This window comes from Bos indicus, chromosome 10 (assembly GCF_029378745.1).
Source record: "Bos indicus isolate NIAB-ARS_2022 breed Sahiwal x Tharparkar chromosome 10, NIAB-ARS_B.indTharparkar_mat_pri_1.0, whole genome shotgun sequence".
Lineage (NCBI taxonomy): Eukaryota > Metazoa > Chordata > Mammalia > Artiodactyla > Bovidae > Bos > Bos indicus.
Window position 1 is genome coordinate 88,317,461 of NC_091769.1, and position 27,757 is coordinate 88,345,217.

Consider the following 27,757-nt stretch of genomic DNA (forward strand, 5'->3'; position numbering starts at 1 on the left):
CCAAATTAAAACCAAAGGCTACAAGTTTCAAGCAATTAATGAGAAAATCTGGATTTAAAAAAAGTGCTTATAATGCAAGTAGTTTGAGGAAACAAGACATCAAGCTGGTCCTTAACCTGCATTTAGACAGAAGATAAAGGCTAGCAAATACCAACCTGTCATCATAAATTTAAGTTAAATCTATACTTATTCTGTATCTTGAGTTTCTATTTATTTTAAAAAAGCAAAGAGTTTCCTATACTATAAAAAGTTTTGCAATAAGTTTTCTTCCAAGTCTGCTAACTTCTAACCCCAAGACTACTAAAAACTACGTTATTCTTGCTGTTACAAACTACACTGTGGGCTGCAGTCTGATTTTGCTCCCAACCTTGTGATAATTAACCTCTGACTGTGAACTCTGATCTTGCTATAATAATGGACATGAGTTTGAGCAAGCTCTGGGAGTTGGTGATGGACAAGGAAGCCTGGCATGCTGTAGTCCATGGGGTCACAAAGAGTTGGACATGACTGAGCCACTGAACTGAACTTTTTATAAAAAGTAAGAGCTTTCTCACTAAGTTAACAATCAATCTAAAGCCCATCCTCATTATTTACTTGAAAATTACCTTGCAGGGAAAGAAGTGATTCTAACACATTAGCTTTTAAACACAACGTAAAAATCCTATTCTACAAAACCACAGTAAGCCTTTCACCCCACTACATGCAGGCTTTACAGTGGCAGGCCAGTTATCCAGCAGACCTGGCCCTTGGTGTGTGTCAGTCTCTCCCTGCAGCTCAGAGGAGCAGTTGCTTTCCAGTGACTATCCATCCCCAGGTCAGCTGCAATAAGCAGTTATCGCTGACCTACAACATGAGGGGCAAAACACGCTCTTAGCAAAAATACAGGGCTCTTTTTTTTGTCTTCCTCCCTGGCTCTAATAGCTAGGCAGAAGGGCAAATCTACTCCTGCATCTGCTGAGCGCAGGGCTTGACATGAAATGAGGATGGTGACCTGGTGATGTCAAACGGAGAAAATAACTTCCAAGCAGCGTGACAGACTTGTAGACAAAGAGCGAGACCCGGTCCCAGCACCGCCACCCAGGGTGAGCGTGACCCTGCAAAGTCACTCACCCTCTCTGGACCTCTTTTCTCATCTCCATGAAGCAGACAAGAATAGTATCTGCCAGTCCATCTCCCAGGGAGTTATCGAGTAACACATGTGAGAGAACTCTGCAGACTGTAGTCCCACACATGCGGGGCGCTATTTAAACTGTCCCAACATTTGTGGTTAGTTTCAAAGTCTGTATGGAAACATACTGATAAAGGAGTATAAGATTTTTACTTTCAAGTAAAACTAGTAGTAATATTCACACTTCCTCTTGGCTTCCACTGCATGTTTGTGGTGGGAGATAGTCCTCCCAGGCTCTCTCGGGTTCCTACAGACCTTGCAGGATATGCCAAGAATGCAAGGTCCTGATAGCTCTTTACTCAGGCCATTTCTCTGGGTTATGCTTCCAGCAACCTAAAGACACAGAATCTCCCTCTGGGACAGAAAGCAGTCTGGTTTACTGCTTATTATAAAACAGCGGATTCCCCAAGCTCCATACACCTTGGCTGTGATGCAACCCACTGCATGTGCAGGCATTCATCCAGGCCCAGGGCATCACATGGGACACTAGGGGCAAGCGGAGCTGATGCCAACATACTGATGCCCATCCTGCTTGCTGTACTATGAGAAATTAAATCGGCTGTCTCTGACCCAGGACTTTGTCTCCTGGCAGCATCCATAGAACAGTGACAGACTAACTGATTAGTTGGTGAGTAGGGTAAAAACAAGGGCTTCCCACGTGGCACTAGTGCTAAAGAACCTGCCTGCCAATGCAGAAGACGTCGGTTCGATCCCTGGGTCTGGAAGATCCCCTGGAGAAGGGAATGGCAACCCACTCCAGTGTTCTTGACTGGAGAATCCCATGGACAGAGGAGCCTGGTGGGGTACAGTCCATGGGGCTGCAAAGAGTCGGGCATGACAAGTGACTAAGCATGCACACAGGGTAAAAATAAAACCCTAAACTCTGATGAGCAAAGGATTCCGAGTTATAGCTTTCCTTAAGAGAAAGGACAAGGCCCCTCAGGGACAGGGGTAGGGGATGACAGAAGACTCCCTGGATCTGGTAGTAAATGCTCTTGCCCAAGTGGTGGGGAAGGGAGGTAGTAAGAATCTTCCCCTGGCCTATCTATGAATGAGGCTGAGTGGAGAGAGGCAGAAATGAAACAAACTGTCTGAATGCTGCCTTGGTTACTGCTCACATTCTTCTGGGTAAAAGCAGGAAAAGATGTAATTATCAGTATGGGGCAATTAGCTGAGGACCCGCAATATGGATGCAGCTGAAGAATCACGGAGCTCCCAAAGCTTACCTGAATGGTGCCCACAGTAAGGACCTTGCTATTCCATACAGAACTCTGGGCAGAGTGAAAACATTGAAAGGTCCTTGGGTGAGCTGTGTGCTCAAGCTCAAAGTGTGCCTGGCTCAGAGATTCAGAGCCACTCTGTCCCTCTGGGTCCCATGATCCCGCCCCTTTGCCACAATCTGAGCTGCTTCAAAGAGAAAAATGATGAAAGGTGAGGTTAAGGTCTCCCTGTCCCTAAAGGGGACTATAAAGGCCACACATACTCATCTTAGCATGGTGAGGAGAGGGGACTCAAGCTCAAGGTCCTGTTGGATACAGGAGCCCTACTCAATCCCTTAGAGTTTCGGAGACGATCTGCCAGGTGCAGGGGTTACCAAAGTGCCGAGGACTGCAGGGAGGACCAGAGCAATGAGCACAGGGACTGAAAGAAGAAGGTCCCTAAGCCCAGGGGCTCACAAGACACAGGAAAGTACACTGGGAAGAAGTGGGGCAAACCTGTCCAGGGCCTACAAGGAAGAAAGGCTTCCTCCTGCCCCCTGCATCCGGCACTGCCCAGACTCCCCACCTGGGAGCAGCATAATCTCTAGGTGGCTGTCTGTAGCTCCTGATGCAGGCCGATTAGACTTGTTAGTTCAAAGAGCAGGGAAAGCACCCAGATTCGACTGACAGGGTCTGAGCCAAGTTCCCATCTGGGAAGGGAAGGTAAAGTGCCCTTGTGGGTGGGGCCCTTGAAACTACTGTTGTGGCTCCCACTGCTGGATGCATTGTTGTATTTATCCTACACATGTCAAAGATTATCCCATTCAGGGACTGCTGCATAGTCAGAGGTGATCCTGTCCCCTCCCAAGGGGTCCTAGAGAAACAATATAATCACAAAAATGGGACATTACAGCTTTAAAGATGGAATGGGGTTGCGGGGGCGGGGGTGGGCGGTGGGCAGGTTCTCTATGAAAGCAATGCCATCTGCTGGACATAGGCTTCAAGTACATATCTTTTAAAAGAAGCAACTATCAACCTACTCCTAAGCTCTTGTTGAAATTAAGAAGAGCCTGAACCATAGTCTTTGGCCTGATCGTGCTGCTTTGAAACTGTGGCTAGCAAGGAAACTGCTGAGTAAGCCTCGTTGGTGAAACGGAAGTGGTATATTCAAGAGCATAGCTGGCCTGGCCCTAGAAGCATCTTGATTTCTCAAACAGAGGTGTTAGCTGTCCCTTTCGAAGAAACTATTTTCCACTCCACCACCTGCAGCAAAGCCCCTGACTCAGTGAGGTCTTGATTCCCAGAGTTTCCTCTTAATGTTTGTGCCTGGTTTACTGATGGTTTGGCTAAACTAAAAGCAGATGGTAGCCACAGGGCAGCAGCTATCATCCAGCCCCACTGACAACTCTGGAAAGACGACTGCAAAAAGGGATAATTGACTGGCACAATGCACTGAATCAAAAGTCAACGCCTGTGCCTTAGATGATATTCTTAAGAAACAGACAAGTTATATTTTTACTTACTCTTAGGCTTTTTCCATTGGCCTAACCATCTGGTGTGTCACTTGGAAGGCTATATATATTAAGAAATTTAAAGCCCCCTTCTTTGGAGCCAATCATGGAAAAAAATCATGGCTGCCTGTCAATGGGACAATCTGGATCTCTCATGAAGATGCCCCCAGTAAAGGCCAGTATTTTATTAAGACTGATTAGAATCAAGCTGTTGATCAAACCTGCACCATCCTGACCACTGCCATCACTGCCAGGATACCACCTGCTGCCACTAACACACCAGGCATGGAAATACGTCTACCACCATTGAGGCACAAAGTAAAGGGTTGTTTGTTTCCAAAGCAGAGGCCATTGCTACATTGCGGAAACTTGCGCTGCCTAACAAAAGCTGGCCTGTTTGTCTTGTAGTAAAGGAAGCCACACTGCATGGGGCACTGACCCTGCCCACTTCAAGGAAACTGACCATATCAGGACTTTGTTCCCCTCTCCAGGCTATCACCGCTGCCCTGCAGCTGCTGCCACCTTTTCAGGTTACAATGTTGATACTGCTATTCCAGTCCAATCACCTTCCTGTAGATATACCACTGTGGCCCTTAAAACTAAACTGTGTCGTGTTCTCAGCATTCCAAACCATCTACAGTCTGACAATGGTGTACCTTTTTTTTTTTCTTTTTTTTTTTGCAACGGCCCAGCAGTCAAATTATCCAATGACATTCCAACTCCAGACCATCCACAGGTATCGGATGTTGTCAAGCACTAAACAGTCTTCTCAAAAAGATTTCTGATTATACTTGACTCACTTCCACTTGGTTCATACACTTCAGTCACATAGTTTGGCCACCTAAAACTAGGTGTTTATTTCCTCTTGGCCACCAACTGGGTAATGATCAGGATAAAAAGGGTGGAGCATTATAAAAACCTATTGGAAAATTTGAGATTCTTCCTGGACGATTCCTGGGCTTGGTCTGTTTCCCTTAACAGCAACTCCAGATCAGCCTGGGGGTGGGGGGTGGGGGTGCAAGATTTATAGGATTCTAACTTAATTCTAGTTCAGTTACTTAGATTTTCTCATTGGAGTGAGGTAAAAATAAAGATCACTTGGTTGAATACACTGCTTGTGAAGACCCTCTACAATAGCTCATGTGGGCCAAGGTGGGAGGCATAATAAGTCTCTGTCAATTTTCTGACAGTGCTCATGGCAGAAAGGTCTGGATATTAGTAGTAGGCAATAACTGGAGTAAAGGTGAAATTACAGGTACTAAGTGGGACACAGGGATTATATGGCAGTGGGAGGAAAGAAATAACCTTGCCATCTAGGGAAGGAACATCTTAGGACCCTGAAATGTAAAGAGAAGGGAAATAATTAGAATAGAATAAATAGAAAAATAAAATAGAAAAATGGAACTGGAGGAATCAACCTACCTGACTTCAGGCTCTACTACAAAGCCACAGTTATCAAGACAGTATGGTACTGGCACAAAGACAGAAATATAGATCAATGGAACAAAATAGAAAACCCAGAGATAAATCCACGTACATATGGACACCTAATCTTTGACAAAGGAGGCAAGAATATACAATGGATTAAAGACAATCTCTTTAACAAGTGGTGCTGGGAAATCTGGTCAACCACTTGTAAAAGAATGAAACTAGAACACTTTCTAACACCATACACAAAAATAAACTCAAAATGGATTAAAGATCTCAACGTAAGACCAGAAACTATAAAACTCCTAGAGGAGAACATAGGCAAAACACTCTCCGACATACATCTCAGCAGGATCCTCTATGACCCACCTCCCAGAATATTGGAAATAAAAGCAAAAATAAACAAATGGGACCTAATTAACCTTAAAAGCTTCTGCACATCAAAGGAAACTATTAGCAAGGTGAAAAGACAGCCTTCAGAATGGGAGAAAATAATAGCAAATGAAGCAACTGACAAACAACTAATCTCAAAAATATACAAGCAACTTCTACAGCTCAACTCCAGAAAAATAAATGACCCAATCAAAAAATGGGCCAAAGATCTAAATAGACATTTCTCCAAAGAAGACATACAAATGGCTAACAAACACATGAAAAGATGCTCAACATCACTCATTATCAGAGAAATGCAAATCAAAACCACTATGAGGTACCATTTCACACTAGTCAGAATGGCTGCGATCCAAAAGTCTACAAATAATAAATGCTGGAGAGGGTGTGGAGAAAAGGGAACCCTCTTACACTGTTGGTGGGAATGCAAACTAGTACAGCCACTATGGAGAACAGTGTGGAGATTCCTTAAAAAACTGGAAATAGAACTGCCTTATGATCCAGCAATCCCACTGCTGGGCATACACACTGAGGAAACCAGAAGGGAAAGAGACACATGTACCCCAATGTTCATCGCAGCACTGTTTATAATAGCCAGGACATGGAAGCAACCTAGATGTCCATCAGCAGATGAATGGACAAGAAAGCTGTGGTACATATACACAATGGAGTATTACTCAGCCATTAAAAAGAATACATTTGAATCAGTTCTAATGAGGTGGATGAAACTGGAGCCTATTATACAGAGTGAAGTAAGCCAGAAGGAAAAACATCAATACAGTATACTAACGCATATATATGGAATTTAGAAAGATGGTAACAATAACCCAGTGTACGAGACAGCAAAAGAGACACTGATGTATAGAACAGTCTTATGGACTCTGTGGGAGAGGGAGAGGGTGAGAAGATTTGGGAGAATGACATTGAAAAAAAAAAAGAAAGAAAGAACCTTGCCATCTAGGGAAGGAACATCTTAGGACCCTGAAAATGTAAAGAGAAGGGAAATAATTAATGCTGTTTGCCTCCTAGGCCCAGAGTCTATACTGCCAAAACACTATGATACAACTAAGGCAACTGGCAGCTGTATATAGCAATCTGACCTGTTGCTGAATCTATCACCCTGCTACAAAATCAGAAAAACTCATGTGTACATGGCCAGTCTTGAACTATCCTCATGTACCTGATGATATCAACATTAATCCCCAACATGGATCTCCCTTCACATGCAAAAACAAAGAATGACACCACCTTCTATCAGTATGCATGCATGCTCAGTCACTCAGTCATGTCTGACTCTTTGCAACTCCATGGACAGTGGCCCACCAGGCTCCTCTGTTCAAGGAATTTCCCAGGCAACAATAATGTAATGAGTTGGGATTTCCTCCTCCAGGGGATCTTCCCAACCCAGGGATTGAACCCAAGTCTCCTGTCTCCTGCATTAACAGGCAGATTCTTTACCACTGAGCCACCTGGGAAGTATGACTGATACAGATTCATATGCTTCTCCTGACACCCTAGGGACCTTCAGTTCAGTTCGGTTCAGTTGCTCAGTAATGCCTGACTCTTTGTGACCCCATGAATTGCAGCACGCCAGGCCTCCCTGTCCATCACCATCTCCCGGAGTTCACTCAAACTCATGTCCATCAAGTCGGTGATGCCATCCAGCCATCTTATTCTCTGTCATCCCCTTTTCCTCCTGCCCCCAGTCCCTCCCAGCATCAGGGTCTTTTCCAGTGAGTCAACTCTTCGCATGAGGTGGCCAAAGTATTGGAGTTTCAGCTTCAGCATCATTCCTTCCAAAGAACACCCAGGGCTGGTCTCCTATACAATGGACTGGTTGGATCTCCTTGCAGTCCAAGGGACTCTCAAGAGTCTTCTCCAGTGCCACAGTTCAAAAGCATCAATTCTTCGGTGCTCAGCTTTCTTCACAGTCCAACTCTCACATCCATACATGACCACTGGAAAAACCATAGCCTTGACTAGATGGACCTTTGTGGCAAAGTAATGTCTCTGCTTTTCAATATGCTATCTAGGTTGGTCGTAACTTTTCTTCCAAGGAGTAGCATCTTTTAATTTCATGGCTGCAGTCACCATCTGCAGTGATTTTGGAGCCCAAAAAGATAAAGTCTGACACTGTTTCCCCATCTATTTCCCATGAAGTAATGGGACCGGGTGCCATGATATTCGTTTTCTCAATGTTGAGCTTTAAGCCAACTTTTTCACTCTCCTCTTTCACTTTCATTAAGAGGCTTTTTAGTTCCTCTTCACTTTCTGCCATAAGGGTGGTGTCATCTGCATAGCTGAGGTTATTGATATTTCTCCCGGCAATCTTGATTCCAGCCTGTGCTTCTTCCAGCCCAGTGTTTCTCATGATGTACTCTGCATGTAAGTTAAATAAGCAGGGTGACAATATACAGCCTTGACGTACTCCTTTTCCTATTTGAAACCAGTCTGTTGTTCCACGTCCAGTTCTAACTGTTGCTTCCTGACCTGCATATAGATTTCTCAAGAGGCAGGTCAGGTGGTTTGGTATTCCCATCTCTTTCAGAATTTTCCACAGTTTACTGTGATCCACACAGGTTATACCTTATATAGTGACAGACGCTGCAACTACTCAGTGACACTCACTGCCCATGTGGTTTAACCAAATCACTGAAATGGTGGTCTAAACCAAATCTGTGGCAATCCCAATAAAATTTAATAGAAAATCCTGAACTGCAGTGACATGCACCCCTTCAGATAATATGTTAGAATGTAGGGAAGAACTGGGCCTTGGAATGTCTTTCCATTGGGAATGGGAGTTGCTTTATTAATGAGAGAACTCTTATTGGCAATGACACCAAAAACCAGAGGTCAGTCTAAACATCTGTGTACAGACCATAATGGATAATAGACCGGCCTTAGATTACATCCCAGCTATCTGAAATAAGACTTACTGGTCCTTCCTCCCAACTCCTCCACACATATAATTCTTCCTAGGTGGCCAAATGCAGGACCCTGGAGGGCATAGGTTAATATCACAGGTTGGCCTCACCCTGCTGCTTTGAGTCCTGGTGACAGCAGCCTTAATCAAGTCTTGTATGAGACAAATTAAACAGACTTGGTCCATGCCTCTGTGAGTCAGGCTACCCAGAGTAGCCAATGGAGCTGAACATTCATATGAAGATTTGCTAGAAGCCAAGACAGCTTAAAATCAAGCAGTGAGCCTGTTGGGAAAGACAGTCCTCCATGGCTCTCTTGTACTTCCACATATCTCTCTGGGTATGCCCAGAATGCAGGGCCTTGATTACATTTCACCTGAACCATTTCCCAAAGTTATGTTTGCATCCAGCAGCCTTGAGAGATGAGATAACGTCTCTCTCTAGGACAAAAAGTATGCTTGCTTATTACTTGCTATAAAACAGTAAATCCCTTGGGTTTGTTGTTCCTTAGTTGCAAGGCAACCCACCATGAGCTAGGTCTTCCATCTGAGCCCATAGCGCCACCATGGGGGGTTTCCGGGCCATGAGAAATTGAATCCAGCTTGCCCATATTCATCCTGCGAGTAGTAAGTCTTTTGACTCTGACCCAGGAGTCTCATATCTTCGGTCAGCACTCATGAAATAATAACAAGCTAATTCCTTAGCTTCCAAGTGGGGTAACCTGATAATCTGTTAGCTTGCTTTTTAGTCAAGGAGTTCCATTTCTATCAACCTCTACACTAACTTTCTTCTCAGTGATGCAAAGAAAACATAGGATCACTTTTTGGTCAAACACATTAACCATTTTCAGATCATATAAAGCTCTTCCTCTTTCCAGCTGGAGACTCTTGAAGCTTTTTAAATGAATTTGACTCCTGCAACTCAGTCCAACAAAATCTGTAAGAAAATATGTCTCTCCTCACAGGATGACCCCAGACCTGCCAGGTGGGACACTTGTTATCACCCATGGACACACAAGTTGTTCAGGTTCCTGAAAACCTGTTAGGAACCAGTAGGAACATTCCCACCCCCCACCACCCCCGCCCACTGAGGCGCGGACACCCTGCAGATTAGCAACTCGGGCTGAGGAAATTCTATACTGAGGATTTCCAATTCTCCTGGGAAAGTTCAGAGCATCTTTAAAAGCCACGTGAGGCACTGCAGCATAATCTGCAAGACAGGAAGACTCCTTCCTCACATACTGAGGAATCTCACTGCCACCCACCAAAGCTAAAATCTATTTCTTCTCCCGAAGGATGCACCTGGCCAAAGGCCACCACCAGCAACCTGTATCCCCACCCACCAGCGGGCCCCGCCCCTCCCACTGTGAATCCCGCCCCTCCGCGACCCCGGGCCAATGAGAAGACGCACCCCTCCTTCCTCGTGGCCACGGCGCCTGCCCAGACCCTCCCAGCACTCACCAGATGTGCGGCGGCTGGTCCAGACGGTGGAAGCGGCTGGCGAAGGACGTCAGCGTCACCAGGGCCAGCAGGGCCCACCGGCCGGCCGCCTCGAAGCGCCGCGAGCTCGGAAGAGCAGGCCGTTTGGGGCTCCGCGCTGTAGCCGCCTCCGTGGCCACGTCCCGGCCTGCGGCCCGAGCCGCCTGGGACCCACACCGGCCCCTCCGGGGGCGCAGTTCGGATCCCGCCAGGCCTCCGCCGGCGGCCGGCGGCATTCTTCCCTTCCTCAGGATGACCCTCCGGCCCGTAGGCACGCTGGGTTTCGTGAAGCGCCCCACCAAGAAGTCACCAGGGGGCAGCTCGGGGTGCCCTGGGAAATGTAGTTCCCTGCGCCGGCTGCGCGGCGCCGGGGCCCGGCCTCTGGGGTGGGCGGGGAGGGCGCTCGCCTCCCGGGCCGCTAGGAGGCGGCTAGTGGCGCACAGCATGACGCGCGGGCTCCGGCCCGGGGAGAAGGCGGGCTCAGAGAGCTGCGGCTCCCAGCGGCGCCGGGGCTGGGGGCGTGGCGGCGGGGTGGGCCGAGCTACCCAAGACTTTGGGGCGCATGCTCGGCCGGCCCCTCGCTTCTACCCAGATCAAAACCGAAGTCCTGACGTCTTGGGTCCGGCCCCTCACTTTTACCGAGACCCAAACCAAAGTCCTGACGTGTTGGGTCCGGCCCCTCGCTTCTACCCTGACCAAAACCGAAGTCCTGACGTGTTGGGTCCGGCCCCTCGCTTTTACCAAGACCAAAACTGAAGTTCTGACGTGTTGGGGGGCGGACCCTCTCTTCTACCCAGACTAAAACCGAAGTTCGACGTTTTAGGGTCCCACTGGGCCCGAATCGTCGCCGAGTCGGAGAGTCGCCGGCGCGAAGTTTCCTGACCCGGAAGGAGGGGCCGCCCGCAGCGCGAGATGCAAGTAGGGAAGGTCTGTGCCGCGTATCTGAGGCGAGGGGCCGCTGCTTAGAAACACTGAGACAACCCTGGGGCCGGGGTCAAAGGTGACGCTCGGCCCCGCCCACAGCTCCCACAAAGACTCCCAGCAGGCCGTGCGCCGCTCGGACTCGGCTGTGCGCCTGCGCGTTGCACTGTCTTTGGGGGTTGGAGCGGGGATTGGGCCCGAGGCACGGAACTCGAGGTTCCGCGGGTTGTTTTAGTCGTACCCTTCGTGCTAGTCTCGCCAGCCCCCAGCTCGACCCGCTGGGGCTTCCTAGCACCGTTTCTCGTCTCCCTGTTCTGCACACTGGCCTGCGTACTTTTTCCCGGCGGTCAGCCCTACAGGTCTCAGTTGAGTTCATTTCAGTTCAGTCCAGTCGTGCCCGACTCTTTGCTAACCCGCGGACTGCAGCACGCCAGGCCTCCCTGTCCATCACCAGCTCCCGGAATTTACTCAAACTCATGTCCATCGAGTCGGTGATGCTATCAAACCATTTCATCGTCTGTCGTCCCCTCCTCCTTTCTCCTCCTGCCCTCACTCTTTCCCAGCATCAGGGTCTTTTCCAAGGAGTCAGCTCTTCGCATCAGGTGGCCAAAGTATTGGAGTTTCAGCTTCAGCATCGGGTCTTACAGTGAGCAAATAGCCTTCCAGGGTTGTTTGCATTTTGAGAGAGTGCCAAGGGGAGGTGGTGGCACTTGTGGTCATAACAATCACTTGGAGACTTTACCGGTTTTAATTTGCATTTCCCAGGCCTGTCCCCAAACCGCTATATCAATCTCTTTATTAAAGAGTGAGAACAGCGATTGTAGCTCAAAGGAAGGTGGCAGGAACATCAGGTGGAATATAGCATAGCTTTAATAATAATAGAACTTTCCCTGGTGGCTCAGATGGTAAAGCGTCTGCCTGCAATACAGGAGCCCTGGGTTCAATCCCTGGGTCAGGAAGATCCCCTGGAGAAGGAAATGGCAATCCACTCCAGTATTCTTGCCTGGAAAATCCCATGGTCTGAGGAGCCTGGTGGGCTACTGTCCATGAGGTCGCAGAGAGTCGGACATGACTGAGTGACTTCACTCTTTTAACTTTTAAAATTTAGCTCTGCAAATGCAAAAAGGAATATGGAATGGTTTATGCAGGTATCATTGGTAAGAGAGAGACCAGAAACCGCCCTTGGTTATATCTGCTGGTGGCCCATAAGTAGGAAACGTGAGGGCTTAATGGCATTTACAGTGGTTCTGTGCTCACCCTTAGCACAGGTCAAAGGTATAACATTCAGTAACTAGGTAAGGTGTTTCTTCAGAGATTCTAAGCTACTGTTTCCGGCTCTCTAGAGATTCCATTCTGTTTCAGCAGTTGCTGCCTCTGGGCCTCAGGGGCCCCCTCCAGCCTAACCAGGTAAGGAAAGGGAGGCACCGTGGAGCAGGGTACATCTAATTGTGGCCACCAAACTCTTCCTCCAAGGATGTCTGCTGCCTATCACTTGCCCTCTGTGCCAGAACTATCTTCACTTTCCCCATGAAAGTTGCCTTCAGGATAGACTAAAACTCTCAGGCTCAGGAACTAATTTAGGAGGACTGGGTTCCCACTTGTGTCCTTACCTGCATGGAAAGTGGAGTTGGTATTTCGAGGATGATGAAAGCAGGGTCAGGTAGTGAAAGGTTGTTGCTGAACTGTACAAAGATGCTGGGATTCTTGGCCTCCAGAGGAGAAGAATTCAATCCAGGGCCAGAGACGAGGCTTGATTGCTCAGAGCTTTTGTGTAATAAAGTTTTATTAAAGTATAAAAGAGATAGAGAAAGCTTCTGATGTAGACATCAGAAGAGGGTAGAAAGAGTACCCGCTTGCTAGTGTTAGCAATGGAGTTATATACTTTCCAATGAGTTTTTGAGTTGGGAGTCAGCGTTTTTCCAAGATATACATCATCCTTCCAAGTAAGGTCATAAAGCAGAGTAACACCTTTAAAAGCTCTAATATATTTTTCTGGGTCCTCTAAATAGTCTCCCAGATCCTCCTTGATTGTTTGTATTTCTTAATAAGAAAAAGGCTTATTAACTCTCATAGATTGATTATTTCTCCCGGTGGGTGCTTCATGAAGAAGCAACAGCTTGTGTGGCTGTTCCTCAGTCTCTCTGGCTGCTCTGTGCATATGATCCCAGGGATAGATTGGAGAAACTTGCTTTTCTTTATCTCTTTGTCTCCTGTCCTCCATCTCATCTAATAAAGTAGGAGGACGGGAGGGACCTGAAGGAGTCACACCCAAATCTATACCCTTAGGACACAAGTCTGGCATATTTCACAGAGAGAAAAAAGGGCAACACATATGCTATTTGTACCCATTTCCCTTGTTTTCTACAGAACCAGTCTAATGGTAAAACAGTATTATACTTAAGAGACCCTCCAACTGGCCACTGTTTGCCATCCTCTAATGGATACCATGACCATGCAGTATCACATAGGAAGACCAGGTGTAAATTCTTTAAGCCCTGGGCATCAAATCTATCCATTTTTCAGGATATAGTTCAAAGGACTGAGGCTGGAATAGTTAGCGCCCATCTGTAAGAGAGAAAAAAAGTGACCAGTGCCATCTTTCTACTGGAGGCATCCCTCCTTGCTCTAGATGGGGGAATAGACAGATTTTACACCAAAGCTTTTCTTTCCTGGTCAGACTTAATCTGTCACTTAACCGACGCAGGCGCCGTACTCGTCCTTCTCGGTTCTACCACCGAGACGGGGTGGGATGTACCAGGGATAGACCTGATGGCATCCCTAACATCCGACTCTTCACCATTACCTCTGATGCCACCTGGGGTGCAATCAGAGTAACCTTCTGGAATGCCTCCCAGGCTAAGATCGCTGGGGGCACCGTTCATCACCTGAGTGCCTGTGCACGACCCTGAGTATATTCCTGACCACAATAAGACCGATAACGAACATAAAACTGAGATGTTCCTTCCAAGCATCATCATACCAGTATAAGAGCCTCCTAAGCGTCACCACACCAGTATAAGAGTCTCCTCTGGTCCACTAAGACCCAGCGTTACCAAAGTAAAAAAAAACCCATTGTAGTTCCAATCTCAGTAACCTTTAACCTCAGAGATGCTCTTGTAGCTAGAGCTCCATCTAACTTCCAAACTTTCGATTCCTAGTGAGGCTGACTACTACCTTCCTGACTACCAATCCAAGTTTGGGATCTAAGTAACAATACACAGTAACAGCATAGCTCATAAGTCCCTTGAAAGTCTATGATGCGACAGATTAGGTTAGTACTCCTAATTTCCAAGGAGTTATGAAATGGTCAAAGAGACCGAAAGTTTGACTGAGAAAGAGTTCGGTCCACATGCTTTGCCCATTTCTGGTTGGTCACCGAAGGAGACATTGGATGCCTCTTGGCATTGGCAGGTTGGTATAAACCCCCGACAGGTTTCTGCCATAAGCCGTATGAGGTCACTGTGGAACCGCAGAGCAGGGCTCCTCACTTGCTTCACGCAGGGCATTTCATTCATTCACACAAGCACAGCGTAGAGTTAGTAGCAGAAAACGTGTTCACTAGGAGAACAAAGAACTAGAGCTCCAAGCATCCTTACCTTGTTCTGAAGAATCCTGGATGAGCCCCCGAGATGAAAGGTTGTCGCTGAACCACGCAAAGATGCTGGGATTCTTGGCCTCCAGAGGAGAAGAATTCAATCTAGGGCCAGAGATGAGGCTTGATCGCTCAGAGCTTTTGTGTAATAAAGTTTTATTAAAGTATAAAGGAGATAGAGAAAGCTTCTGACATAGACATCAGAAGGGGGTAGAAAGAGTACCCTCTTGCTATGGAGTAATGCAATGAGTTATATACTCTCTAAGGCAATGGAGTTATATACTCTCCAGTGAATCCAAAGAATGTCTGGAGGTTGTAAAGACCAGACCTACTCCCATAATTTACATTTTAAGATAACAGGATTAGCAGAAGGTTTAATCCAGAGACTGTCCTCAGGCAAGGTACATTATTGTTATATAATCCTTGTAAAAAGTTCCCTGGTGACAGTAAAGCGTCTGCCTACAATGCCGGAGACCTGGGTTCAATCCGTGGGTCGGGAAGATCCCCTGGAGAAGGAAATGGCAACCCACTCTAGTATTCTTGCCTGGAAAATCCCATGGACAGAGGAGCCTGGTTGGCTACTGTCCCTGGGGTTGCAAAGAGTCAGACTTCACTATCTATCTATCTATCTAATCCTTGTAAAGACCAAACCTACTCCCATAATTTACATTTTAAGATAACAGGATTAGCCAGAAGGTATAATCCAGAGACTGTCCTCTGGCAGGATACATTGTTATATAATCTTAAGGAATGTAGAGCAAAAAAAGTTTGTCCTTTCTTCCTCCTTGTGGCCACTCCTCAGCAGTGGCCACAGGACTGGAAAAGGTCCATTTTCATTCCAATCCCAAAGAAAGGCAATGCCAAAGAATGCTCAAACTACCACACAATTGCACTCATCTCACATGCTAGTAAGGTAATGCTCAAAATTCTCCAAGCCAGACTTCAGCAATACGTGAACCGTGAACTTACACATGTTCAAGCTGGTTTTAGAAAAGGCGGGGGAACCAGAGATCAAATTGCCAACATCTGCTGTATCATCAAAAAAGCAAGAGAGTTCCAGAAAAACATCTATTTCTGCTTTATTGACTATACCAAAGCCTTTGACTGTATGGATCACAATAAACTATGGAAAATTATGAAAGAGATGGGAATACCAGACGACCTGATCTGCCTCTTGAGAAATCTATATGCAGGTCAGGAAGCAACAGTTAGAACTGGAACTAGACATGGAAAAACAGACTGGTTCCAAATAGGAAAAGGAGTACATCAAGGCTGTGTATTGTCACCCTGCTTATTTAACTTATATGCAGAGTACATCATGAGAAACGCTGGGCTGGAGGAAGCACAAGGAAGGAATCAAGATTGCCTGGGAGAAATATCAATAACCTCAGCTATGCAGATGACACCACCCTTATGCAAGAAAGTGAAGAGGAATTGTTACCTCTTGATGAAAGTGAAAGAGGAGAGTGAAAAAGTTGGCTTAAAGCTCAACATTGAGAAAACGAAGATCATGGCATCATTTCATGGTAAATAGATGGGGAAACAGTGGAAACAGTGTCAGACTTTATTTTTTGGAGCTCCAAAATCACTGCAGATAGTGATTGCAGCCATGAAATTAAAAGATGCTTACTCCTTGGAAGGAAAGTTATGACCAACCTAGATAGCATATTCAAAAGCAGAGACATTACTTTGCCAACAAAGGTCCCTCTAGTCAAGGCTATGGTTTTTCCAGTAGTCATGTATGGATGTGAGAGTTGGACTGTGAAGAAAGCTGAGCGCTGAAGAATTGATGCTTTTGCACTGTGGTGTTGGAGAAGACTCTTGAGAGTCCCTTGGACTGCAAGGAGATCCAACCAGTCCGTTCTAAAGGAGATCAGCCCTGGGTGTTCTTTGGAACGACTGATGCTGAAGCTGAAACTCCAATACTTTGGGCACCTCATGCAAAGAGTTGACTCGTTGGAAAAGACTCTGATGCTGGGAGGGATGGGGGGCAGGAGGAGAAGGGGATGACAGAGGATGAGATGGCTGGATGGCATCACTGACTCGATGGACGTGAGTTTGAGTGAACTCTGGGAGTTGGTGATGGACAGGGAGGCCTGGAGTGCTGCAATTCATGGGATCACAAAGAGTCAGACACCACTGAGCAACTGAACTGAACTTCCTCCTCCTTGAGAATTCCAGACCCCTCTCTCCTTGGGGACCCCTAGACTTCTTATCGACCTCCCTAGGAAGTGACTCAGTAGCAAGCAGCTTGGTGACCTGGTGCCTGCAGAAGCAGAAAGAAACTTGGGTGAAGTGTCTATAGAGAGATGGTAGACAGGGGTAATCTGAGAAATTCTGTTGAGTTCTCCCTCATCCATAAGGCTACATATGTGTCTGCTGGAAGATTCATGAGTGCTAATTACTGGTAATTCTGTCCTGGGTTCTGCTTTGAAATGCTGGGTACCTGGAAGCACCAGAGAAACTAACTTTGAGTCCCAAAAGTTTAGAGGTGATGTCTCACATGCTATTGCCTTCAGGGGCTTTAAAGCAACAAAAACGAGGGACAGGACCATGGCAGATCTGAGAGGGCGTGCTTTCTCTAAAGGGGGTTATTAATGGTCTCTGGTCAGTGTTGCTACTCAGAAAACAGTCCAGTATCGCCAGACTTTTTTTTTTTTTTTTTTAAGGAAAAACAGGCAACAGGATTTATATATAAAACAATATGATTTTTAATGTTAGCAACTAATTGAAAGGTTTTTAAATACAGTATAGACCAAACAGAACACTGTGGGCTGCCAGCTTGTGACCTCAGCTTTGGAGTTAATGGGCATATTCCCTAGCTGTTTTAATGAGATCACTTGAGAGCATGGAGGACTGGTAGCTGGAATGTTGAAAGAGATGGGCACCAAAGCTCAGAAAATTAGATTTCCCAATATCTCTGCCACTGTCAGAAGGTATTAAGCTGTCATTTTAGGGCAACCCTTCGTTTCACAGATGAGGGAGCTGAAGACTAGAGAAGGCAGGGCTCTGTGCCCAGTCACGCAGAGCTAGTTCCTGCCCTGGGACCAGACCCCAGGTATGCCAGCTCCCAGTCCACTGCACCACGTGAACTACTACCTCAAAACTACGCCTCCTGTCTGCCCGGGACACCAGACCCGGCTCCACCAGAAGCAGAAAAGGCTTCCCACAAGTTCAAGAGGCCTTCTGACCAGACTCAAAGTTCCCCTGATGCCTGTTTAGCCCAGCTTCCCATTGGCTGGTAGTAGGATCCACCCCTTTAGAGTTACTCCCCCTGCCCTGCAGCTCTATGAGAGTGGATGTTCCCTGAGAGGCCAGGGGTCACCACAGCAGCATGGCTGAATCGAGCAAGGTAAGGAAAGCATTTGCAGACTGGCTTCCCCTGTGGGGAGTCCCTGGGACCTCAGGGACGCATGACAGCACAGTTGGAGTCACCACACGACCCCCAAGGCTTCTATCCCAGATAGCTCTGAGTCTGGCCTGAATTTTCCCGATGCAGGCTTAAGGAAGGAGGCCTGGCTTGCTGGGAGCCTCCTGGCTGGGAGTTGCCTCCCCTCCAGTGGACTTCTGGGGCTGAGAACCCACCAAGCATGGGTTAACGTGCCTCCTCTTCCTCTCTCCTCAGCCCATCCTGTATTCCTATTTCCGAAGCTCCTGCTCATGGAGAGTTCGAATCGGTAAGAGCTGTGCCTCCACTGACAGCCAGGGTGGGGTAGGGTGGAGGGAAGTGTGGGTGAAAAGCTGGGTACCAGCTTTTCAGGGTACCACCCCCAGCAGATCTCCTGGAGCCCTCAGCCTTGAAGGCATGTCTACCTTGCAAAGCCAACAAGAGGAAGGAAGGGGCTGTTTTTCCTCTTGGACCCGCCACCTCTCCCACACTGCTCTCCAAAGCCCCATAGCAACCATGCTTCAGGCAACCTCAGAGAACTCAGAGGTCCTTGGTAACTGGCAGGGAACAGCTGGCATTCCTCACTTCTTATCTTATTTGATCTGGCAAATTAAACAGAACTGGCCAGTGTCAACCCCAGAGGCCTCAGAGAAGGAGAAACCGCGGCCCCTCTGGTTCAGTCGTCATCTGACCCTTCTCTCGCTCAGCTTCACTCAGCCCTTGGCCAAGCTCAGAGTCATAGGCTCTTGCCGAGAGAGAATGGTGCTGAGTGCTTTTGTGTCCATGACTCCATTTAAACCTGAACAACCCTAGGAGGGAGTTATTACTGGTGTCACCATTGTACTGGTGGGGAAACTGGGGCACAGGGAGATTGCCCAAGGGTACTTGCCCAAGGTCACGTAGCCAGTAAGGGGCGGAGCTGGAATTTGACCCAGCTAGTCTGGTTCCAGAGTCCATGTTCTTTCCTACCCTGCACTGCCTGTCAGCTGGGGAAACGGGCACAGAGGCTCATGAAGTTACCTGCCCAAGGCCATGAGGCTAGCGGGTGAATGTGATGGCATTTGAACCCCGGCAGCCTGCTACCAGGAGCCCGGTCCTGACTACGAAGCCATCCTCCATGACCCCCTCTTCCCACAGGCCCCTGGTATTTGCTAGATTCGGTGGGCAAGAGCACCAGGCTGCCGGAGGACACGTTCCTCGAAGAAGACGCCCTCCTCCGGCCCACAGCCTCCGCCCTGGCTGGGCCAGACCAGCAGCGTGGGCACTGTCTCTGCGAGCCCGGTGTGCCTTGGCCTCCGGCCCGGCCCGACCACGCTCACCCTCCAGGGTGGAGCTGACCACAGCTGATAGAGCCCAGTGTTCTCCAGGCTCTGCAGACTGTGACATGTCTCAGCCTCCTCCCCTCATTCCTTTGCCTGATGCCAGCCATCGCTGTATTTTAATGCACAAGTGTGCACACTTTTACAGTCTCCTCCACTGCGATTGACTGTTTTACCCTCACTTTGCCGGGATGGGTGGTGGGGGGTGGGGAAACATCAAAGGAGGAGGAGAGGAAATCCAGCCACTAGGAGTCCCAGCTATGCCTCTCTGAGACCACCAGAGAGTCCCAGCACCCTGCTTGGAATCTGCAGTCAACAACCCGAAGAACAGAGAGAATGGATTAGAAAGGGCTTCCTCTCTAAACAGAACCAGAGTGTCATCAGTCCATGTGGGCCCTGCCTGGTCACTGAGTGCCTTCCCTCAGCCCTCAGATGGCTTTGGCTGGGGAAATGAGTGCGTGTCTCCAACACATCAGCCCCGCTCCCTGCTAGGTGAGGCCCTGCAGGGGGCAGAGATGATGGGGACACTTCCCTGCTGTCCTCCAGGAGCCCACGGCGTGGGCTCCCCAAAGGCCTCCCCTGGGGATACAGTGAGCCCAGGAGGAAGAGAGACAGAGCGTCAGGGCCCTGGGGTAGGAGAGCAGATGCTGGTCAAGGGAGATGGGAAGCAGGGCCCAGGACTTCCCCCAGTGGTGCAGAGAAAGAAGACTCCATCTCTCTGGTCACCCTTGGGAATGTGGTCAGAGGCGGTCACCCAACTGCCGTCTCCCGTCTCTCCTAGCTCTGGCCTTGAAAAACATCGACTATGAGACAGTAGCCATCAACCTCACAAAGGATGGGGGCCAGCAGGTAAGGAGGCCGCCCCCAGGCCACGATGTAGGAGGCAGAGGCCTCGGAGAGGGGCCCAGCAGGGGATGCAGACTTCTGCCCATGAGGATGAACCCTGTACTCCTGTGCCCTGTAGTCCCCACGGCCAGAGGAGGCTGCTGGCTTTCCCTCATGGGACAGGGCAGCAGGCTGTGCAGCAGCTGCCGGGGCCATGGGGAGGCCCAGGTTCCAGGAGCTATACCACAGCACGACTCCAGGAGGGCGGGTGGTGAACCCTGCAGAGGCGCCTTGGTGGCCACATACGAGGTGCAGGGACAAGCACACAGCCAGGCCACTGGGACAAAGCTTGTGTCTCAGCAGCCACTGGGCTTCGGGATTCTGCACGGATTCCCCCAGGTGTCACCCGGGGCCTTGGAGCCAGGGCCTTCCCCAGGGAGGTGGGTGCAGGTGGGCAGTAGGCTGGGGGCTTCCTGCTTGCTCCTCTCTGCTTTAGCTGGCTCAGCCCCGGCCGCCCAGTCCACCAGAGCCTCGTCTCCACAGTTCTCTGGAGAATTCCAGGCCCTGAATCCCATGAAGCAGGTGCCAGCCCTGAAGATTGATGGAATCACCATCGGCCAGTCCGTAAGTGGAAGCTTCGGGAGACCCCGCATGAGTATGGGGCCTGGACAAGAGGACCTCACGGACCTTCCTTCCCTGTGTCTACCCAGGGCGCCCAGCTCTTAGGAGGGACGCAGGAGGAAGGGAGGTTGCCCGCTTGCTTTGGAAACTGAGGGGAGACTTAAGCATGGGGGGAGCCCAAGCTCAGCAGGACAAGGGCCCAAAATGAGCTTGTCCTCCTGGGGAGCCTCTTGGCTTCACGGGGCTCGAGGGGAGGATGGTAAGAAGGATAAAAAAGGTGGGGTGGTGATTTGGGCTTCCCCGGGTGGCACTAGTAGTAAAGAACCTGCCTGCCAATGCAGGAGACGTAAGAAACCTGGGTTCGATCCCTGGGTCGGGAAGATGCCCTGGAGAAGGGCATGGCAACCCACTCCAGTATTCCTGCCTGGAGAATCCCATGGACAGAGGAGCCTGGTGGGCTGCAGTCCGTGGGGCCGCGAAGAGTCGGACGTGACTGAACGACGTAGTGCAGTGGAGGAGTGGAGGAGGAGGAATCGGCCGTCCCCTCTGGTCCCTGTCTCACTGCTCCCCTCTGGACAGCTGGCCATCATCGAGTATCTGGAGGAGACCCGGCCCACGCCGCGACTCCTGCCTTGGGACCCAAAGAAGAGGGCGCAGGTGCGCATGGTGTCAGACCTCATCGCCAGTGGTATCCAGCCCCTGCAGGTGCAGCTCCTGTGTGTGTGCGCTCCCTCCCTCCCCTCGCTCCTGCAAGCCCACCCTCGGCACCCAGCTCGTCAGTGGGTGGGGGCTGGGGGCAGGAGGACAGAGGGGACCCTCAGGGACTTGGCCCTGGATTGTGGGGCAGAGGGAAGAGGGGAGCCAGAAAATACCCATCCCCCCGGGGGCCCCCAGCTTTCCAAGGACACCTCCAGAGGCACCACCTCCCTCTGAGGTGGGAAGGGGCTAGGAGGCAGGGAGAGGTGAGCCACCCAGGTCCTGCCTTGACCCAGAGCAGCCTTCCTTTCACCTGTTCTCTGTCATAGACTGGGATTCGCTTCAGATTTTTTTTTTTAATTGTCACTGGTAGAACAGAAATGGAGAAGGCAATGGCACCCACTCCAGTACTTTTGCCTAGAAAATCCCATGGACGGAGGAGCCTGGTAGGCTGCCATCCATGGGGTCGATAGAGTCGGACACGACTGAGTGACTTCACTTTCACTTTTCACTTTCATGCATTGGAGAAGGAAATGGCAACCCACTCCAGTGTTCTTGCCTGGAGAATCCCAGGGATGGGGGAGCCTGGTGGGCTGCCGTCTATGGGGTCACACAGAGTCGGACACGACTGAAGCGACGTAGCAGCAGCAGCAGTAGCAGAACAGAAAACTGTTAAAAGAGTTCATCTGTTTTTTAAAAAATTCATCTGTGCTAACTCCTGACTTTGCAAAAAAGAAAATAGCCCAGAAAGATGGAGTGACTTTGCAAATAAGTAAATAGCCCAGGGCTTCCCTTGTGGCTCAGCTGGTAAAGCATCTGCCTGCAATTCAGGAGACCTGAGTTCAATCCCTGGGTTGGGAAGATCCCCTGGAGAAGGGAAAGGCTACTCGCTCCAGTATTCTGGCCTGGAGAATTCCATGGACTGTATAGTCTCAAGGATCCAAAAAAGAAGAAAATAGCCCAGAGAGGTGGAGTGACTCAAGAGTGACAGACCCCGGACTGTGCACCTGTGCCCCCTTGTTGCTTTTTTTTTTAACAAAGGAAGTTAGAGCAGACGGACATCCATCTGGATCTCCTGAAAGCCTCCTGTGTGCCTCCCCCATCCTGCCCCCTACCCTGTATCAACACCCCCTCTTCACAAGGAACCATGTCACGGAGAAGCACTGGACACAAGGGAGAGAGGCCTTGGGGTGCACCCCCACCTTCCATGTCTCTGCTGGAGTCACAGGCTTCCAGACTGCAGGGGACTCTGGGGCAGCCTGAGAAGGTGGCCTGAGAAGATGGTCACCTCCCTTCCAACCCGGGGCCCAGATGGGAGGAAGGAGCTCGCAGGGTCCGGGGTAGGACAGATGTACAGTCAAAGGCCGCATGGGAACTGGGCTTGCCTGAGGGGCCTTGGCGGAGTGGGTGGGCTCAGCCTGGCTCCCAGAGCTCACCCCTGATTTTTCCTTGGGCCACACAGAACCTGTCTGTCCTGAAGCAGGTGGGACAGGAGAACCAGCTGACCTGGGCCCAGCAGGCCATCACTTCTGGCTTTAATGGTGAGTCCCCGCTCCTGTGAGCTGCCCCCTGGTGACCTCTCAGAGAAATGGCCCTCACACCCAGGGCCCCGGGCATCTACAGCAACCTCCCAGGCCCCTTGGCCTTGACAGTGGTGGCATGATGGGCAGGGCTGAGGGGGCAGTGGGTTGGGCAGCAAGCAAACCTGACCCGAACCCCTGGTGCTTCTGCGACCCTCACGCCCGAGGCCTTTGGAAGATAGGAGGCCCAGCTTCTGCTCCACTGCCCACTGCGGGCAGGAAGCCAAGGCCCGCAACACGGCGCCCCTCAGCGTGAGAACCACTGCCTTGGCCAGCGGCAGGTCTTGTCCTCTTGGGAGGGAAGAGTAGCTGCAATTGCCGAGGGCAGGCACCCCCACACCCCATCACCCATCTCCAGGCCCGATGGCCGCATTCCGTCCAGCACACACTCCAGCCTTGCTACTCAAGACAGCTGCCCGTGTCATAGCTATGGATGCCAAAGCCCAGAAAGGCTGATCTCCCCTTTCCGTGCCCAGAGTGAGAGTCGCCGTGTTGCCTCCCCACAGCTCTGGAGCAGATCCTGCAGAGCACGGCGGGGAGGTACTGTGTGGGGGACGAGGTAAGCCCCTCCCCGGGCCGCCTCAGGCTGCCGCCGTCTCCGCCTGAGACTCAGCCGCCTCCCTCCAGCCTGGGGCAGGCTCGGTCTCCAGAGCTTCCCAAGGAGGCGGCTGCGGTGGGCGTGGGGGAGGGCACCCTCTGTGTTAAGCAGAAGTTGGCTCGTGGGGCACTCCTGTGGTCCCCTTGGTCAGATGCCTCAAGAGGAAGTGAGTTTCTCATTCCTTGAGGTATTCAAGTCAAAGACCTCATCTCCAAAATGCAGAGGTGGTCCAGCTGTCACATGAGGGATTAGACTAGACAGTGTCTCCATTCCCTTCCAGTGACAGGATTCTAGGGTTCAGGCATCCTCGGCTCATATAGGCTGAGGCCCTGGCCCTGTGGCAATTCTGGTTCCCGAGCGCCACCCCCAGCCCGCACCCAGAGGCATCCTGTCCCTGCTGGGCGCCCTCCCTACATGCTGGTGGTTTTTAACGAGGACAGTACTGTCCACTGAGGCAGGCGGGCCTTCTCTGGCTACCCACAGAGCTGGTTGTCAGGGCAGCTGGAGCTTAGCTGGGAGAAGTGCTTCTACCCAAGGGACAGACCCCGCCTGGGCCCACGGGAGACAAGCAGGGGGAGGGCAGCCTTGGGGTGGGTAGAAGGGCCAGAGACAGATGGCAGCGTCAGAGGCCAGCACCCCGGTATAGGCACTAGCGTGAGCCTGAGGTGCACCCCCTGATGAAAGCGCCCCTGACCCTCTTTGCAGGTGTCCATGGCTGACCTGTGCTTAGCGCCGCAGGTGGCAAATGCTGACAGGTAAGAGCGCGCCACGGCACCCTTTCTCCTCCTCCTGGCCGCTCCCCTCAAAACACCCAGCTTCCTCCTACTGTCAGGCCCTGACTTCATCTACTGAGGTGACATCTCATGCAGACTCTCCCTGACTGGCCAAGGTACCCCCCCGCCCAACCCCGTGCCAGGCCACAGCAGCCACTGTGGCCCATAGGAGACGGCCAGGAGAAGCCGGTGTAACACCGTTGCCATGCCCACCACAGCCCAGGGGACGCCTCATAGTCCCTGCTCCCAGGAGGGGGTGTCTCACCTGGTGGACACTCCTGAAGGAGACTCTCTGAGAGCCTGCTCTCTCCCGTGTGATGTGTCTGTGCCCAGCAGTGAGCTCTGCTTTCCTCCCATCAGCCCTTCAGGAAGGCCTAGATAGAACCTCTCTGTGGAAGGCATCGTGCTGAGCACTGCTCTGTGTGTGTGTGTGTGTGTGTGTATGTGTGTGTGAGAGAGAGAGAGAGAGAGCATGCACATACACATGCGTGTGCTCAGTTGCTCAGCTGTGCCTGACTTTGGGACCGCATGGACTGTAGCCCACCAGGCTCCTCTGTCCATTGGATTCTCCTGGCAAGAATACTGGAGCGGGTTGCCATTTCTCACGCCAGGGACTGTTACAGTTATGGAAACACTTAACAAGAATGTGTCGGAGAAGGAAATGGCAACCCACTCCAGAACTCTTGCCTAGAGAATCCCGTGGACAGAGGAGCCTGGTGGGCTGCTGTCCATGGGGTCGCACAGAGTTGGACATGACTGAAGTGACTTAGCATGCATGCATGCATTGGAGAAGGGAATGGCAACCCACTCCAGTATTCTTGCCTGGAGAATCCCAGGGACAGAGGAGCCTGGTGGGCTGCCATCTGTGGGGTCGCACAGAGTCGGACACGACTGAAGTGACTTAGCAGCAGCAGCAACAGGAATGTGTAGACACATTCCCTCCCCTCAAGAAGCTCATGAAATGGCTGGGAGATAATCTGTATATGAGAGCCCAGAACCAGCCTTACACATGTAAGTCGTGTAGACTGCCACGGCAGCCCGTTCCCATTGAGTGGGAACAGCGGGAAATGGTCCTGCAGGAGACCCACCCCTCCGCAGAGAGCTCCCTGTGAATGCAGCCCCCAGCCGGCAGGCCGCCTTCCTAGGCCTGCACCGGCCAGCACCAGGAGCTTCATCCAGCCCTGCCCGCCGCCCACAGGCTGTGCCCTGCGGACCTTGGCTTAGATGGATGTTTCTCTGCCCCAGGTTCAAGGTGGACCTCACCCCCTACCCTACCATCAGCCGCATCAACAAGTCACTGCTGGCCTTGGAGGCCTTCCACGTGTCTCACCCCTGTCGGCAGCCAGATACACCCCCTGAGCTGAGGGCCTAGCTCTCAAACTGCGCCCCACTGGTGCTGGGGCGGGAGGCAGGGAGGGGTGCAGGGGCGACACGGCCTGGGCCGAACTTACCTGGAAATGAGCGAGCCCTGACTGCAGAGAAGCAGAAGACCTGAACCCTCGCACTGGCTCTGCCTTCCCACCGGGCCGGTCTCTGCCTCACCCCTTCGTTTGGCACCCGTGGGCAGGGTGGGGTGGGAGGATGCGGGAGTGGGTAAGGCAGGAGGTTACCTGGTGTCCGGGTCCCAGGCAGTCAGGAGGATGCAGTAAATGTAGGCTGAAACGTCTGGCCAGTTTACCAGAGCCATGAGGAAGTCTGCGTGCATCTTCCCATCTCCTCGACTGTTAACTGACTTCCGAGACAGCCCACCCTGGAATCTGATCATTAAACTAAAGCCCAGGTGCCTGTGTTGTGTCACTTAAAGCTGAGCTGGGTTCCAGAAGGTGAACCCTCTTCCTGGCTGGAATCCCCCTGCGTCTGGACCAGGAGAGTCAGCCAGCCCCTTGCCCACCCCCTGTGGTTGGCCTGGCCCTCAGGACCTAAGGGCCAGGAAGAAAAATAAGCCCCAAAGCCTGCCTGAGAGAGTCAGACAAGACCCAGGAGAGAACAGGTATGAGAAGCAGGAGAGAGAGCATCCTGTGACCAGCTGAGCGCCCAGGGCTGAGAGTGGTACCACTTCTAAGGCTCTCTCAGCCAAGCCCCTCATCTTCAGGGGCGGCGTTCTCTGGACCAACCCCAGGGTTTGATACTTAGGATACATCCCGTTGTGAATGGTCCTGGGAGTGGAGGCAGGCTCCTCCACAGGCAGCATAAACAGCCTCCAACTGGTGAGCTCAGGAGACCAACTTGGTAACAGCTTACCTTGGGCTTCCCTGGACCAGGTCCCCAAGCCTGGCAGTGAGCAGCCAGAACCAGGATCACGTCTAGACAGAGATGATCTCCCCACCGCTCTCTGTGGGGAGATTGGGGTCACTTCTGGGAAAGAAACAAGATGACTTGTATATCCTATACCTGAGATTTATCTTCCCCTGTGTAACTGAGGTTTAAACGGGGAATTAAGATATATGTGTCCAGTCCAAATGGAAGTCCCCTCTCTTTTCTTTTTAAATATTTACTTATTTATTTGGCTGTGCCAGGTCTTGCTCGCAGCATGCGGGATCTTTAATTGCAGCTTGTTAACTCTTAGTTGCAGCCATGTGGGATCTAGTTCCCTGACCCAGGATCAAACCTGGGTCCCCTGCATTGGGAGCTCGGAGTCTTAGCCCCTGGGCCACCAGAAAAGTCCCTGTGAGTCCCCTTTTCTTGAGCTCCAATCCCAGGGCACCTAGCTCTTCCCTCTCATCCTGGGCTCCTTGGTGGCATCTCATCTCTTAGATGACCTGGGTTCCAGGCTCTCCAGTAACCAAGGTGGGCTACTGTGGTCCCAAAGCGAGTTTGCCCCAGTGGAGACAGACAGAAGCACAGGAAGGGAGATGAAACACAGCAGTGGAGAGGGAGGCTGTGTGTGTCCTGCTCTGCTGCCGTCTGGGCCCTTTCCCCCAGATTGCTCCAGACTCGCCTGGCTGCATCAGGCTCCCCTGGGCTCTCTCCAAGAAACCTTGAGATCAGAGACTAATCTCAACTTGGGGATCTGTAACGGTCACCTGACTTGGACTTTGAAGGTGACTCAAGCTCCGGTGGATTTTAAAGAGGGATTGAGCTCAGGGGGAAGAGTGGGGGCCCCACACTTCAGGCTGCGCTCCCTGGCCGTCCAGAGAGAGTGGGGTCTGCAAGGAGCAGTGGGTGAGCGGCAGGAGTGAGGCTTGGCCAGTTGGGGTGCTGCTGCCACGTCCCCAGATCAAGGCGACAGCTGGCTCTGCCTCGCACTCACAGGTGCCTTTGGAAGCCCAAATAATCCAAAGCGATTGCCAGCACTGCTGAGGTTACCACGTCCTCCCACCCCTCCCTCCTCCCCACCTCGTTTCCAGGC

At 50.9% G+C, this 27,757-nt stretch overlaps 2 protein-coding genes across 6 annotated transcripts in view; one reads left to right on the forward strand and one right to left on the reverse strand.

Moving 5' to 3' along the window:
- The window catches only part of POMT2 (protein O-mannosyltransferase 2), a 44,777-nt gene extending 34,212 nt beyond the window's left edge, over window positions 1-10,565 (reverse strand). For all 3 annotated transcript variants that reach the window (XM_070797915.1, XM_019969303.2, XM_019969304.2), the window contains exon 1: window positions 10,078-10,565. In XM_070797915.1, the coding sequence (XP_070654016.1) occupies window positions 10,078-10,541 (464 nt within the window). In that variant the 5' untranslated portion in view covers window positions 10,542-10,565. The remainder of the gene's footprint in view (window positions 1-10,077) is intronic.
- A 236-nt stretch (window positions 10,566-10,801) lies between these two features.
- GSTZ1 (glutathione S-transferase zeta 1) lies at window positions 10,802-26,191 on the forward strand. 3 transcript variants are annotated; one of them, XM_019969306.2, is made up of 9 exons: window positions 10,802-11,022; window positions 18,234-18,285; window positions 20,097-20,164; window positions 20,684-20,764; window positions 21,341-21,466; window positions 22,920-22,998; window positions 23,544-23,596; window positions 24,341-24,390; window positions 25,654-26,191. In XM_019969306.2, exons 1-9 carry the CDS (start codon window positions 11,008-11,010, stop codon window positions 25,778-25,780), a joined length of 651 nt encoding a protein of 216 aa, XP_019824865.2. In that variant the 5' UTR covers window positions 10,802-11,007; the 3' UTR covers window positions 25,781-26,191. The 3 variants fall into 3 exon arrangements, with proteins under 3 accessions (XP_019824865.2, XP_019824864.2, XP_019824866.2); XM_019969305.2 differs by lacking the exon at window positions 10,802-11,022 and adding an exon at window positions 17,729-17,960; XM_019969307.2 differs by lacking the exons at window positions 10,802-11,022; window positions 18,234-18,285 and adding an exon at window positions 18,936-19,041.
- Window positions 26,192-27,757: the final 1,566 nt, after the last annotated feature.

Coding starts and splice junctions, on each gene's coding strand:
- GSTZ1 (XM_019969305.2), top strand. Junction 18,286..20,096: donor CTCATGGAGAGTTCGAATCG/GTAAGAGCTGTG, acceptor CGTCTCTCCTAG/CTCTGGCCTTGAAAAACATC. Junction 24,391..25,653: donor CAGGTGGCAAATGCTGACAG/GTAAGAGCGCGC, acceptor TCTCTGCCCCAG/GTTCAAGGTGGACCTCACCC.